This window comes from Zonotrichia albicollis, chromosome 17 (genome assembly GCF_047830755.1).
Source record: "Zonotrichia albicollis isolate bZonAlb1 chromosome 17, bZonAlb1.hap1, whole genome shotgun sequence".
Lineage (NCBI taxonomy): Eukaryota > Metazoa > Chordata > Aves > Passeriformes > Passerellidae > Zonotrichia > Zonotrichia albicollis.
In genome coordinates, this window is record NC_133835.1 from 11,529,099 (window position 1) to 11,543,149 (window position 14,051).

General features: G+C 42.5%; 1 protein-coding gene across 1 annotated transcript in view; it reads right to left on the bottom strand.

Moving 5' to 3' along the window:
• CDH4 (cadherin 4) overlaps positions 1 to 14,051 on the bottom strand; it is a 419,518-nt gene that overhangs the window by 162,636 nt on the left and 242,831 nt on the right. Inside the window, exon 3 of the mRNA XM_074553930.1 lies at positions 8,143 to 8,366. Coding sequence (XP_074410031.1) covers positions 8,143 to 8,366 — 224 coding nt within the window. The remainder of the gene's footprint in view (positions 1 to 8,142; positions 8,367 to 14,051) is intronic.

Consider the following 14,051-nt stretch of genomic DNA (forward strand, 5'->3'; position numbering starts at 1 on the left):
GGTGTTGCAGGGCTGCAAAGCAAGAAAAAAGCTGATGTATAGTACGAGGTAAAACCAGGGGATTTTTAAATAGGGAGAACATGACAGACTGGCTTGTGAGTGAGCAGGAGAAGATCCTTTCCTTGCAAAAGGTGCAGCAGGGCCCGTTGTGGGTTACTGTAATTAAATGCTGAGTTAAGGCTGGACTCCAGAGAGAAGAGATGCACCAGCTCTGGGCATGTGGTTATCACAGAAGGTGATACCCATGTGGCTACCACAGAAGATTCTTATTTAAAAAAACCCAAATACATGTTAATCTCTTTGATCAGAAAACCTAACAGGGTTGGTGAGGACACAGGCTGCAGCTAACACCCCTGGGGCCAGAACGGGGCTTTCTGGGTGCCTGCTGACCAGGCTGGGACAGGAGATGCTGAAATTTAATTTATTTGAAATCAGCAATCTCCTGAGCTCACCCACACTGTGTTGGGTAAGTTCTCACCAATTTAAGCTGAAATGCAGTCAGCAGAGCACTTCAATAGGCTGTGCTTTAGTGCTGCAGTGAGGACAGGCGCGGGCAACGCGCTCACGTCATTACTGAGCAGACACAAAACCACAAAATGCCCACAGGATCTCTAAGGGATGGGAGTGCCAGCAGGGAAGGAGAGGCAGAGCTGTGCTCAGACTTATTCTGTGCTACCACACGGATGATTAGAGGCACCTCCTGGCCAGTGCACTCTCTCAGGGTTTTGAATGATCTTCCTCTCCCATTCTCTGGAAGAATCGCGTACCAAAGCAGGTACCTTAGAAATCTGTCTGCCTTTGGTGGAATCTTTTATGGCTCCCACAGGTTTCCAGCATCTGTGATACTCTTCTTGTCATTGTCAGGCTTTGAATATTGCAAGAGCTGTCAATAGGCAGAAGATGACATCACCCCCAAAGCACAGCTCTGGATGTACTTCTCCTCCTCATTTTATGGCTTGAACATCTTATCCCAACAGGAAAAGTTCTGATGAGGTTGTTTCCTTGCAAAGCTCCCCACATCAACTTGACCTTTTCACACTCCCTTTGTAAGAACTAATCTCACAGCGCTTCCCAGGTAGGATTGTTTAAGAAACATCTAAATTACTGTTGTACTCTACCTTCTAGTGTTTACCAAGAGACACTTTTATCTTCAAGTTAATGTCATTCTCATAATTGGGAGAAGCCATACACAATGGCTTCAGAAGTACAAGCACTTCTCAAGAGTAGGGCTATTAAATCACAAAATACTCATACTTGTTATGTACTGCATATTAGGAATAAAGGTGGTAGATCTTGCCACATACTATACAGTGAAAACCTCTATTGCAGCTTGGAATTACCTCTCTCATCCTGCACCTGATCTTGAGGAAAATGTATGAAAAATCTGGGCTAGCAATCTGAGTTCTTCCTTTCCAATAAAATTTCTGAAAAATAATTGAAAACATGGCTCCAAAACACAATTCTTTTGCTTCTAAAACTCAGACTACTACAAGTGCTCTTCAACACAGAAAGAAGTGGGAGCAAGTCTACCCCTTAAAAGCCTGTGAAAAATTGTAATCTCATTTTATTTCTCTAAAGCCATGAGGTTCAAAAGATACATGAATTAAAATAATCATAATGAATTAAATGTAACAATACTCCTCCTCTTCATAATGTTTGCAAGTAAAAAGATCACAAGAGATTTAAAAGATCACAGGCGCTGCTGCTACTTTAGCACAAAGTAAAGTAATTCAGTCTGGTACTTCTCCTCAGTGCTAGTGTGAGAATTTGCCCTTTCAAGTTATCCTTTGGTTATTTCAAGAGGCTCTTGAGAAAAGACTGCTCTTCTTTTTTCATCCTCCAATTCCAGAGTGCACCTAAGAAATGCTTAAATTTGACCGTGAGGACATGTTCAATTTATCTCAATTTGCAAGATGAAATTTAAGGCTGAGTTTAAATGCTTTGCTGGGTGGGGCACAGTGTTTGAGATCCCAATCCTTGAGGCTCTCAGGCCACTCTGCCCTGCTGGACACCCATCCCTGGCACTCCTCCAGCTGGACATGCCAGAGGGTCACTGCCTCACCCAAAAATCCAGGACCTGATCTCCAGAGGCTGGGAGGAACCAAAATTGAGCTTGCATCTACCAATCTGTCTCAGCTTGGGCTAAAGGAAAGATCCTGGACACTCAGAGCCCCTACAACCAGTTTATTTCAATGGACGTGCCTGTATGAAGCAATTTTTGCCTGCACTCAAAGTCATGTTTACAAGCAGCTGTCATCAGATTATCACAGCAATGAAGGTATTTTTAGGATATCTAGTCCAAAATATATTTTTTTTTTTGAAGTGGCAGTCAGACTTGAGCAGTTACCAACAAAGAACATGAAATGGGAGGTCAAAAGCTTTCATCTGGCAAGGGCAAGGAACACATCACAGGCAGGAGCATGCAGCAGTCCACGGGATTTGTTTTATCAGGAAAAACTTATTTCCGTGCAGGCAGTTCAATCCTTAGGACTTCTTTTTGTTTGAAGGAAGACAGATCTGGAGTGAATTCCACTTACAGATGCTCTTTTGAGCACGGCTTTGAGCCCGACCCTTGGTATGATGCTGACTGCTTAAGAACTAAATGCAGCAAGTGCAGTGCTTGGAAACTTCCCGTAGTGGGCTGATTTTCCAAGGCAATGAGCACCTGTGTGCCACATCACGAGGCCGTGCCATGCAGCACCCCTGAGAACCAGGCCAGGGAGGTTCACGTGCTGTCACAGCCACCACTCTCTCCTCCTGCAATGATTGCATGTGAGACGCTCAAATTCACCCAAGCACGAGGTCAGGCAAGTTCAGCAGCTGCATCTTCATTAGACTCGCACAATTATCATGAGCAGTCTCACTGGTAACAGTTAAATGATACTAATTTATTAGTCGTCTTCTTTCTTATCTTTTCCATTGATCTGATTTGTTAAAACCCCAAATAATGTCTCACAAGTTATCTGAAGGAAACAAAAATCTCTGCATGTACTCTGCCTGACAGATAAATCCAGGTCTTGCTTGACTGATGAGATACAGAAATAAAAATTATTCCAACTGCCATTTTGCTGGATTTAGTTACTGCCTTGGATCCCCCACAGAGGTAGTGAAAGAGGACAGTGCCACTGTAATGACCCAGTACTCAAAATATGCAACAGTATCATCAGAAAAAGGCAGGATGACAACTAAAACCTCATTTTTCCAGCCCTTCTCTAGTGATAAAACAGTTTGATGGGGCAAACTCCCCTCACCCTGATGCCACAGGTAACACCTCACCCCAGAGCAGGGAAAAGAAGGAAGGAATAAAGTGAACACATTTTGTCTCATTTCCTCCAGGTGCCTCTGTCCAGCAGTGAGACTGGAGTCACTGGAAGCACAGATCCCACTTAAACTCTGATTTTCCTCCTTCAAGGGAGGGCTCCCAGCCCGTGCAGAGCATCCTGGCTGCACAATAACCCAGGCCATCAATGAGAGCACTGCTGAATAAGCCTTTCCTTGCCCAGAGACCTTTGTGCTTGTGATCAGCAATAAAAGGCTGCTCTTGGAATTTAGAACCACTGCCAGGTGAAATACCGCAGATGATTATTTAAAGGCTTTAAATAAAAAAAAAAAAAGCCCTGTGTCTGTAAGAACCAGCTTTTCACATTCACATTGTCTGGCTGTGGACTCATAGCTGGGTTATGAAAGCAGCCCAAAATAAGATGAGATATAATAAAACACAAGCTGGGCTTAAGCAAGAATTGATTTCTGACAGCAGTTCTCAATGTTTTAAACACTAGCTGCAGACCTCATATATTTCTGAATTCAATTGCACAATTCCCAGTGATTTAGCATCAGAAAAATTTACATATTTCCATGCTCAGAATTTGAAAAGCTCAAACAACGAGAAACTTTGGTTGACATAAACACAGTTCAAAGAAAACAGTATTTTTTTTTCCCACTGAACTAAGCCACTGGCAGCAGATGACTGACATCCTACATGTGCTGAATATATCTTGTACCTCTAAGCCCTTCTGCTGTGAATTCCTTTCCATGCTGTATTTCTACAATCTGGATTTTAACTTGTGAGGTGAGAACTACAGAAAAATAGACAGCTAAATAAATACAGAAGAAAATTTGCCAGATGTGCCTTAGACACATGAAAGGACTGAAAATTAAAGAAAACAATCAATATAAATGAGAAGGTCATAACTTCAGGTGGGATGAGCCAGCACAGGGGGTGGGGGAAGTTGATTTTCAAGGAATGACGAGGAGGAGCTTGGACTGATGGACACAGAGGGCAGGTGCAGGGTGTGAAGGACAAATGCACAATATTTCTACTCATAAATGGGAAAATTTAAGTTTCTGTAACTAAAAAACAGGACACTGAAGATTGCAGTCCTCAGCAATGTCACTGTTCACAAACATAATTTTCATTTTTAGACTTTTGGTTGAATCAATATCCAATTTTTCAAAATAATAGCATGCACTCTTAGAAAAGAAGACATTGCTAATTCCAGATAAGTAAAGCCCAGCTTTACTTTGCTTTCTTCTGGAGCATTATCCCACTCAAGTTCATCTTTCACAAATGCTGACACAAGCCACGAAGACTTTACTTCATAAAAACAGCATCTTTTCTCTTTTCCTTTTCTCCTTTATTCTTTTCTTTTTTCTCTTTTCTTTTTTCTTTTATTTTCTTTTTCCTTCTTCCCAAACTACACCCACAGCCCCGACTGAAACTTTCAGTTGGAACAACAGGGCAGCCTGACAAGAACAGTAGAAGAAACTTTATCTTAAGTATTTATTGTTATGCTGGAATATCACTCAGCTTCCTCTGGGGTAATTCAGCACTCTTGTGGGAAATGTGTGACCTCATTTGCATTTTCTAATTGAATTGCTATCAGGTTTCCTGCAAGACTGAACAAAAAAGTTCCCTGAGTTACTAACATCACTTGTATTAACCAGAAAAAAAAAAGTTTACATTCAAGGGTTTGCTGGGGAGGAGGGGAAATGTATGCTTCGTGTATCATAAAATACATTTTTAAAGTAGTGCACTGTGCAGGCAGAGTCACTCCTGGCCCCCCAAAATCTCAGCCAGCATCCCAAAAACATTGATTTCTCCCATAACATTCATTCTGTATTACAACCTCCACAATAAACCAAATGTCTAATAATGGCCATTCTAGGAGGGCTGGTTTTGATGCAGTTTTTATCCCTGGATAAGCATGAACTAAATTCTGATTTATCCTTTCAGAGGGGGTTCTGAGGGGTTCCTGTCACAAGGGACTGCCCTCACTGAGGGCCACTGCTCACTGCTCCAAGGTAAAAGGACTTTTCTTGTTCTATAGGTGCCAACAAACAGTGATCAGCAGGTGCAGTAACTGAATTTCATGCCAATTATTTATAATGTCTGGGAACTGTTCAGCATTTTCGCAAAAAAAGTCACAAATTTACAAAGTAAAATGGAAATAAATGGATGCACCAGAAGAAAACTGGTCTCCCTCCCTCTCTCAGGTCACCTCCTCCTTTCTCTCCCACATTTGCCGTCTCTATATTCTGAGTATAACAAAACAATCTAAAATGTCTTAAAAAACATATATATATATATATATATATATATCGTTCTGCTTGAGTCATATTATTCTGCACAAAACCAAATGTGAAATCTGCCTCTAGTAAAAGCCACAAAACACATAAGGGTCATGGCCTGAAACATATTGAACTGGATATTGTAAGGTTTGGGGTTCTTTTTTTTCTGCACAAACACTATTATTTTTTAAAATAATCTCATAATCATATTTATTTCTTTAGTAAACAAAGGATTATTTTGCTTGCAAAAACCACAGGCATTTAAATAAAATACAAGTCAGATGCCTGCTATAGGGACCCACAATAAAACTGCTTATGACCTTGTCATTAGTCTTGTTTTCTGTATTTTTCCAGCCTCAAACTACACACTAATAAGGCTTTTAGAAAGGAGGGATATGAATTTTAAGAAGCTTAGCTCTCTGTTTTCAACCAGAGTTCAGATTACATTAACATTAGATGAATTTCCAACCAAATATTCTACTAAAACAGAAATGTGTGCTTATTCAGGTTTTTTTTCTGCTACACTGAGAAGAAATTTAAAGCAGTATGTAAGACATCTTACTTTGTTCCTTCAATATTTAATTACTTTTAGAAGGAAGCAGTATTTCTTTGGTTAGAAATGGCAAATTGAGTTGACAATAACAAACAGGGTTTAATTACATCTTCCACAAGCTCAAGCCCTACTGAACAGCAGCAGAAGTTTATTCACATGACTCTAAGACCTGCAAAACCTTAGGGGTCAGCCCAGTGGGCAAGTGAGAGATTTAAGTTTTTCCTTTTTTGTCTCAAATGTGGCAAAAACTCTCCCAAAGAGCACAGAGTTACATGGTGGAATTCTAACAACTTGACATAAGAAATCTATCTTTGTTTTCTCACTCTGCCCTGCACTCTGTCCAAGCACTACAGACAGCATGGCAGCAGAAGCCAGTCTTGCTGTTCGGACCATTACTGGTTAATGGTTAATTAATCCAAATTACAGCCACAGCCCAGAGACCCCACCTGCCCCTGGAGGAGCCATGGCTGCTCCCAGGACACACACCGTCATCCTTACCATGAAGGTCCTCAGGATCCAGCAAAAAACCAGGCTCCTGAAACAATTCCATGGCAAATCCTGCCCAAATGTCACCACCAACCAGCCCAGCACCAGAGATAACTGATAACTGAAGAAAACTGCATTTACTCCATGTAGTGAAAGATCTTGAGCCCAGACTAGCACTGAAAATGAGAAGGTGAACTGCTGCTGCCAAAAATGATATGGAAGAGGTGAGGAAGCAGCAGCTACTCCAGGGGCAGAGCAGAACTGTGTTTTCCTGGAGCAGCGCCCAGCTGTAGCGGCTCTGTGCAGCCCACCGGCAGATTCTCACTGAAGGAACACTGCTCCCAGACTGCAGGGCAGGGACAGAGCCCTCCTGCCTTTCAGCCTGTATGGAGCTACAGCAGGAAGAAACCATCTGTGCCCTGCTGCCTGCAAGGCTGGCTCTGCTTTCCCAGCCGGGGTGGGCGAGGGGGCTGCTGGCACTGAGCACAGGGCACGGCTGGCACCGCGTGCCTCGCTGCCCGCCCCGTGTGGCAGCACGTGGCCCTTATCAGGCACCAGCAACGCTCCCTGCCCTTGCAAGGCAAGGAACAAGCCCAAATCTCCCCTCTGCAAGCTGCAGGGCCATGCAGATTGCTCGCCAGAGTGACTCTGAGAACCGGGGAGTTGAGCAGCAGGGCAGAGCTGCCAGTGCGCAATTGTGCTGTCACAGAAGAAATCTGAGCTTAAACCATCAGGAAAACGGTTGGATTTGACTCTTCACCCTTCATCTCCTGGTTTGACTTGGATTCAAGAGAGATTATCATATGTGAGGTGCAAACATGATGTACATGATGTACGGAGTATGAACTTAGAGAACACTTCCTCACTGGAGACCTTAAATAATTTCTGTCAGAGAGGTTCAAGGATCATTTGCAAGGAATTTGATGCTGCTCATGGTGTCTCCTACCTGGACACTGCCTTACGGCAGGAATTGATATTGCTCATGGCATCTTATCACAGACATCTTTGATGAAAAATCCTTTTCTTAGGATTTTTCCTCCTGAGAAGCTGAGAGGCCCCAGGAACAAAATGTAAACAATGGTTATCTGCTGCTGTGGAATGCAACAGGTGAATCTTTGATTGGCCCATGTTGGTTGTTTCTAATTAATGGCCAATCACATTCAGCTGACTTGAACTTTCTCTCTGAGACACAAACCTTTGTTTATCATTCTTTCTTCTTCTATTCTTAGCTAGCCTTCTGTTGAAATCCTTTCTTCTATTCTTTTAGTATAGTTTTAATGTAATATATATAATAAAAAAATAAATCGGCCTTCTGAAACACGGAGTCAGATCCTCATCTCTTCCCTCATCCTAAGACCTCTGTGAACACGGTCACAGAATCTCCTACCTGGACACTTCCTTATGGTAGGAATTGATGCTGCTCATGGTGTCTCCTACCTGGACACTTCCTTAAGAAGCACAGACCAGACAACACAAAACACTTTTGTCAAAGGAAGAACAAAGCAAGAAAAAGAGCTTTGGAAAAAAACTCTTACCTTGTGTCCATTGTGCTGGGACTTGTCTGCCACCAGGAACCTGACCATGGCCTCCCATGTGCCCAGGCTCTGGGGGTCCCAGGCGGTCACCACCAGGATCAGCTGCTTGGAGGGCACCTGCAGGTGGTGGGCGGCGAACAGGGTCCCGTCCGCCCTCACCTTGAAGTCCAGGCTGTTGGTTTCGTACCGCACGCCCTTGTTGCCAGCACAGTTATTAAATTTTACTAGAACAGAGAGGAAGAGAGGGGAGAAATGTGTGAGATTGGCGTGATAAGGAAAGCAATCAAATACAAGTTTCAGACATTTAATTTTCACTGATGTCTTCTATATCTCTAATAACCATCAAGGAAATGATTTAACTGTTTCTTCGACCTTTCAGGAGTGCTCTTGTGCTTTATCTCTGTTCCCCAGGGAAGAAGTTGTAAGCCATTTTTAAAGTATTTGATACAGTTTCATTAGATCTCAAACACAGCTGTTCCCCATTTGTACAAGTGGATTTCTCCCTTGTCGCCATTATCTTTTAAATTCAACTGGAGTCTATTACCCAAGCTGTGGGTATTTTTTTTCAGGAAATGTTCTCCATTTCCCTAACCCTTCAATAACCTACTTACCAGATAGGCTATTTGCACATTCTTAACTGAAATTCAAAAGCCCATAACAATTCCATTATCAGAAATATAAAAACAACAAAAAAATTTAACACAGAAATAAAAGTTGAAATCATTCTGGAGCACACATCTGCTGCTGGAACTGGACCCCCCATCCTGATGCATTCCCACCTTGGCCAACCCCTCACATCTTACAGCTACTGCAAAAAGGAACTGTAAAACTGTGCTTCATAAACCATAACGTGTCATTTGAAAGCCTACTTTGTCAGATCAAAGCTCCCCAGTCGTTGATATTTCTATTTTTGCCTTTTTTTTTGGTCAAAGTCTTTCACAGTCTAGTTTGAAAACTATTTTTATTGGCATTATGAAACATGTCACATACATTAGACCAGGAAAAAAAACCTCAACCCTATTATACGACAGAATTGACAAATCGGATAGAAATGGAACCTGCAGCTAATAACACAGGAAACCAAACACTTTCTGCCATTTCAGTAATCCGCGGGGCGGAACACACATGTGGTGAAGGAAAACAGATTGTACCCGTACAAACATCTCAAGTGAGTGAGAGGGGATGCACAGCGCTCCAGCTCGGATTGCCAGGCAGGTTCTCATGCTGAGATGCTCCAGCCTGCCTGGAGAGGAGGAGAACCTGCTGGGCCAGCTCTGCTCGGCTTCAGCAAACACTGAATTCCCGCAGGACAGGGGCTGGGTCAGATGGATCCACCCAGGCTGGCTGTGGTGATGGGATGCAGAGATGCAGGGATGCACGGCACTCCAGGGTGAGGAGCTTCTGGGACACTTTGATCCCAGCTGTCCCCTTCCCCCTGTACCAACCACATCTCTGCAGGGCTGCTCTGAGCTGAATCAAGCACTAATTTGGATTTAATTTAAAAAAAAACCTCAACCATGGCACAGGTGAAAGAAAAAAGCAGCCAGGAAATGGCTCAACACATCTGGCTGTCAAAGCCCCCAGGCACATCAAAGTAGGGAGAAATGAGGAGCAGACTGTGGCAGAGGAGAGGAAAATCCTTCCCCTCCTTCACCCCTCAATAACCGGGGTGCTGTGATTGTGCCATATCTGTACATCTACAAGGCTTTCTGTGCTGTGTGTTTATTTAGACCACACTGGTACATTTTTATGTGTGTGGTGGGAAGTGTTACCAAATGCTGCCGCAACTGCTGGGCACAAACAGCGAATGTCACACATTGATTTATAAAAAATGAGATGGATAAAGTTCTCTAGTACATAACAACTACCTGAAAGCCCTGGGTGAGGGCAAGCTCACACAGGGCTTGCTGGGACATGCAAGAACTGGGACAATCTCAGAGAGCTGCGAGCGGAGATTCCCTGGACCTCTGGGACAACCCTGCTGGGAGATCACCTTCATCTCTGCGGAATTTCTGCTAATCTCCCCTGCATTCACAGCTACAATAAATATGTGTGAACGTATCAAGTGCATCCTCACTTCTAAATGTTGTTTATTTTCAGCTCAACACCATGGTCAGTGTCAGGAACCTGGCACATCAGCTGCTGTATTGCTGCACCCCACTGCTGTGTAATGGCCACATAAAACTCAGGTTCCACCCCTGCTCCCCAAGTACCCACATATCACTCACTGAAAGACATTTAAAGAAGAGAGAAAGGAGTGATAATGACTGCACAATAAAAAACATTTCAGAGCTTACTTTGATTTTACTGAGATTAAAAGAAAGCCCTACAGGAGTCTGGGAGGAAAAAAAACCAACCAACTTTTCTATGTGTGTATGTAGTGATTTCAGTATTCAAAGTACTTAAACATCTGCTTAAGACCCAGCTCGTGGCTCCAAGATGCTGCTCTGGTGTCATATGTCACTGTGTCGACTTTTATGCTCCATTATCTAAAAATGGCTACCTCGTAGACAAAGTCCCTCTGTGACTTGCTAATTACTTCCATTAGTTTAAAACAAACTTGACTAGAGACGGAGAAAACCCTGAGAGAAATCGTCTGATTCTTTTTTCTTTTTTTTTTTTTTAAAAAAACAAGCACCTTCTCTGCCCCACAATGCTCCTCTCAGGTAGCACAGGCAGGTGAATGCTCAGCATGGGATTAGCACAGCCAGCTCCTCAAAGATCCACAAAATCTATAAACCTCATTTATATATATTTATCCATAAAATACTTTTCCCAAATATATGTGTACAGGCTTAGGGGGAAAAAAAAAACCTAAGCTATTGTTCTATAATAAATAGCATAGCTCAAGGAAAGGAAATCTCATCCATAATTTCAAATTCTACCTGTTACCCCTACTCTTTGCTCTTGTGGAGACAGAAATTAAAATTTCATTCAATGGCAGACAACTTTTGCTTTTTTTCCTCCTTTTTCTCCCTTAGAAATCTCTGTGTGTACGTAATTTTCAGTTGATGCAACTTTTGACTTTCAAATAATGGGAAAAATAAATAAACAACCGTTGTCTGTGTTTACTAGTCTTAAAACTCTCTGTGGACACAAATCAATCTTTCTTTGACCAGTCTGAAGACTAAAGAACACTGCACGAATTTAACATTCAAAAGCCGCAGCATCAGTAATTAGGATTTTGGATAAACAGCAGAGTCACACATCTATCATTTTTACAGGATGGTAAAAAAAAAACCCCAACTTTAAAAAAAATACACTGGAAAAATGTTCAGTGAAGCTTATCGAAAGCTTATGCTGAAAACAACATCTAATACCTGATGAAAGGAAAACCAAGAAGGCACCCTCATTAGCAAGCTTTTAGGTTTAACCCTTTACCCTCATCATTTTTAATTGCTTCTCTATGAAAGGAGGAAGTACAACAATTTGATAAGCTGAAACAGGTACTGAGTGATGGGCAGAGAAGCTGCAGGAGTCTGCAGCAAACTGCTGGGCATCTGAGGAAAAAAAATGGTATTTTACTTCAAAAAAGACACAGGGTGAAAAAAAAAATTCAACAAGTTTTGCATTGTTCCCTTTTATTATTTAGCTTGTTAAGCTGGCTGGCCAGAGTCAAATGATCAAGTCAGGATCTTGAAAGATGTACGAATACACTGAACTTCTTGCCCCCCAAATGTCTGAGAGAAATACTGAATTTAATAGGACTATAAATGGTATAAACCAAAGAATTCGCTTTTAGCCTTATCCTTCTGGATTTTCCTTTGACTTTTTCTAGTCCATTAAAAAGTGCCCCCTCTGGCAAGCAGCACAGGGCTGGCAGAGCAGGAGGGATAATACCCGTTTATTAGGATAAACCCCCTGGCAGGACATCATCCCACAGTTCAGGATATGGGTCCCTTCAGGACTCTGTTTTCCACCGTGGTTTTGAGGATTATCTCTGCAAAAGATGTTCCTTGCCTGATGAACTTTAAAGCAGCAAACACACAGCACTATTTCCAGCAGGATCCATCTGCTTTTCAAGTCGTGTCTCTTGACCAGCTCCCCTGCACCCGGTGCACTGTGATAAATCTAAGCTGCCAAATCCCCCCCTCGCCCCTTCTGTGAACATCATTAAGGTGAGGATGGCTCAGCTGCAGCCTTTGGGATTTTCAGATGTCTGGGTAACCTGCAGAGTCCTCACCATGCACAGAAATGTCCCTCCTGTGTGATCATGAGCAAATCACTTGAATTCCTGCCCTGGCACTTCTGGCCTGATGCTCCCAAATGTCTGCACTCATCCATCTCCTCTGGCTTCTGCAGGGGGGTCAGTCCTAGCCAGCATTCCCTGAGTGTCACCACACCAGAAATTACAAAATCCCAAACATGTCCTCTGTGGAGAGGCTCCTGTTGCCTAAGAACTGAAACCCTTCAGTTAACCACAAAAATGCACGGGCACATTACAGCCTCACAAAGTGATTTCTCCATTAAGTGCTAATGTGAAGCAGAGCGTGCTGTGCCTTGTTGGGAAGCTGCATTTATTGGGCAAAGTAAGTATGCAGCATAAAATTTTACACGGCCACATTTTGGAGGCATCCTTCTTTACGTTTGTGCAATCCCTCTGTGAGTCTGTGAGAAAACTGTTTTACAGCAGTGGAACCAAGTGCAGCTGAGTCAAATCCCCATGGCCACGCTGGAGCAAAGCTGGGATGTGAGTGCTGGAATTGAACCTGCCAGGAAACTGCCTCCATCACCAGATACAAGTGAAAAAGACAGAGAAATTAGAAATATGGACTTTCAGAAAGCAAACAGAGCAGATCCTTCTCCTTACTAACTACTGGGCATTTCCAGATTAGTGCAGGGTGAAAAACTTAAGGGATGTCACACAAATTATTGCAATTGTTGTGTGAAATGGAGTCCCATGAGCACGTGTAAATACACAGTGGAATTATTATGTGACTGAAATATCTTGTCTACAAAAGGCAATAGCTGAGATGGAGGCAAGAGAACTTTAATAGAATTAGAGAGTCACAGAGGTTGGAAGAGAGCTCTAAGATGACAGAGTCCGGCCCTTAACCCAACCCTGGCAGGTCCAGCCCTAAACCATGTCCCCAAGTGCCACATCTACATGTCATTTGAACACTCCCATGGATGCTGCTTCCATCACTTCCCTGTGCTCCTGTTCTACTGCTTGACAACCCTTTCAATGAAGAAATTTTTTCTCATATCTAACCTAACCCTCCCCTAGTGCAACTTGAGGCTGCTCCCTCTTGTCTTATCTTGTCCTATTTTGTTTCTCTGTATTAAAAGGATGGATGTATCCAGGTACCACAGGCATTTTAACCACTCTGGAACAACTCAGAGATGGTGTCTCAGTGTTCTGTGGAAATTAGAACTGACTTGAGCCATCACACTTACACACAGTGCTACATCTAAGCCTGGACTCCTGTGTCTATCCCACCCCTGCTTACAGAAAATCCCACACTATCATACAATACACAGCCAGATTTGCTTCCTGCAGTTCATTAAATGCTCAGAGCCCTTCTCCTTCTCCACAAGAAAAACAACACATAAATAGGAAAAAATGATGGCTGTAAAACCTGATGGAGACAATGTGTAATTTTTATCTTCTCATTACTAATTTTATAGGTTACATTTTCCACCATGTCCCCATAAAGGATATCACACTAATAAACTCTTAGTGTCTTTATTTAATATTTATAGCACCGTGGGAGAACCAAACTCTTCTGGTAAAAGGTAAAAACAGCAATTCAAACAGCTGCTTCAAAGACTAATAAACACATCCCCAGTGATTGAGTTTAAGAGTATACAGTTTAAAAATATGCCTAGATGCAAAAAAACTGTAGAAAATAAATGGATGGATCTTGGTTGGTATATGAATGTATATAAAAATGTGCGTTCTCACACCC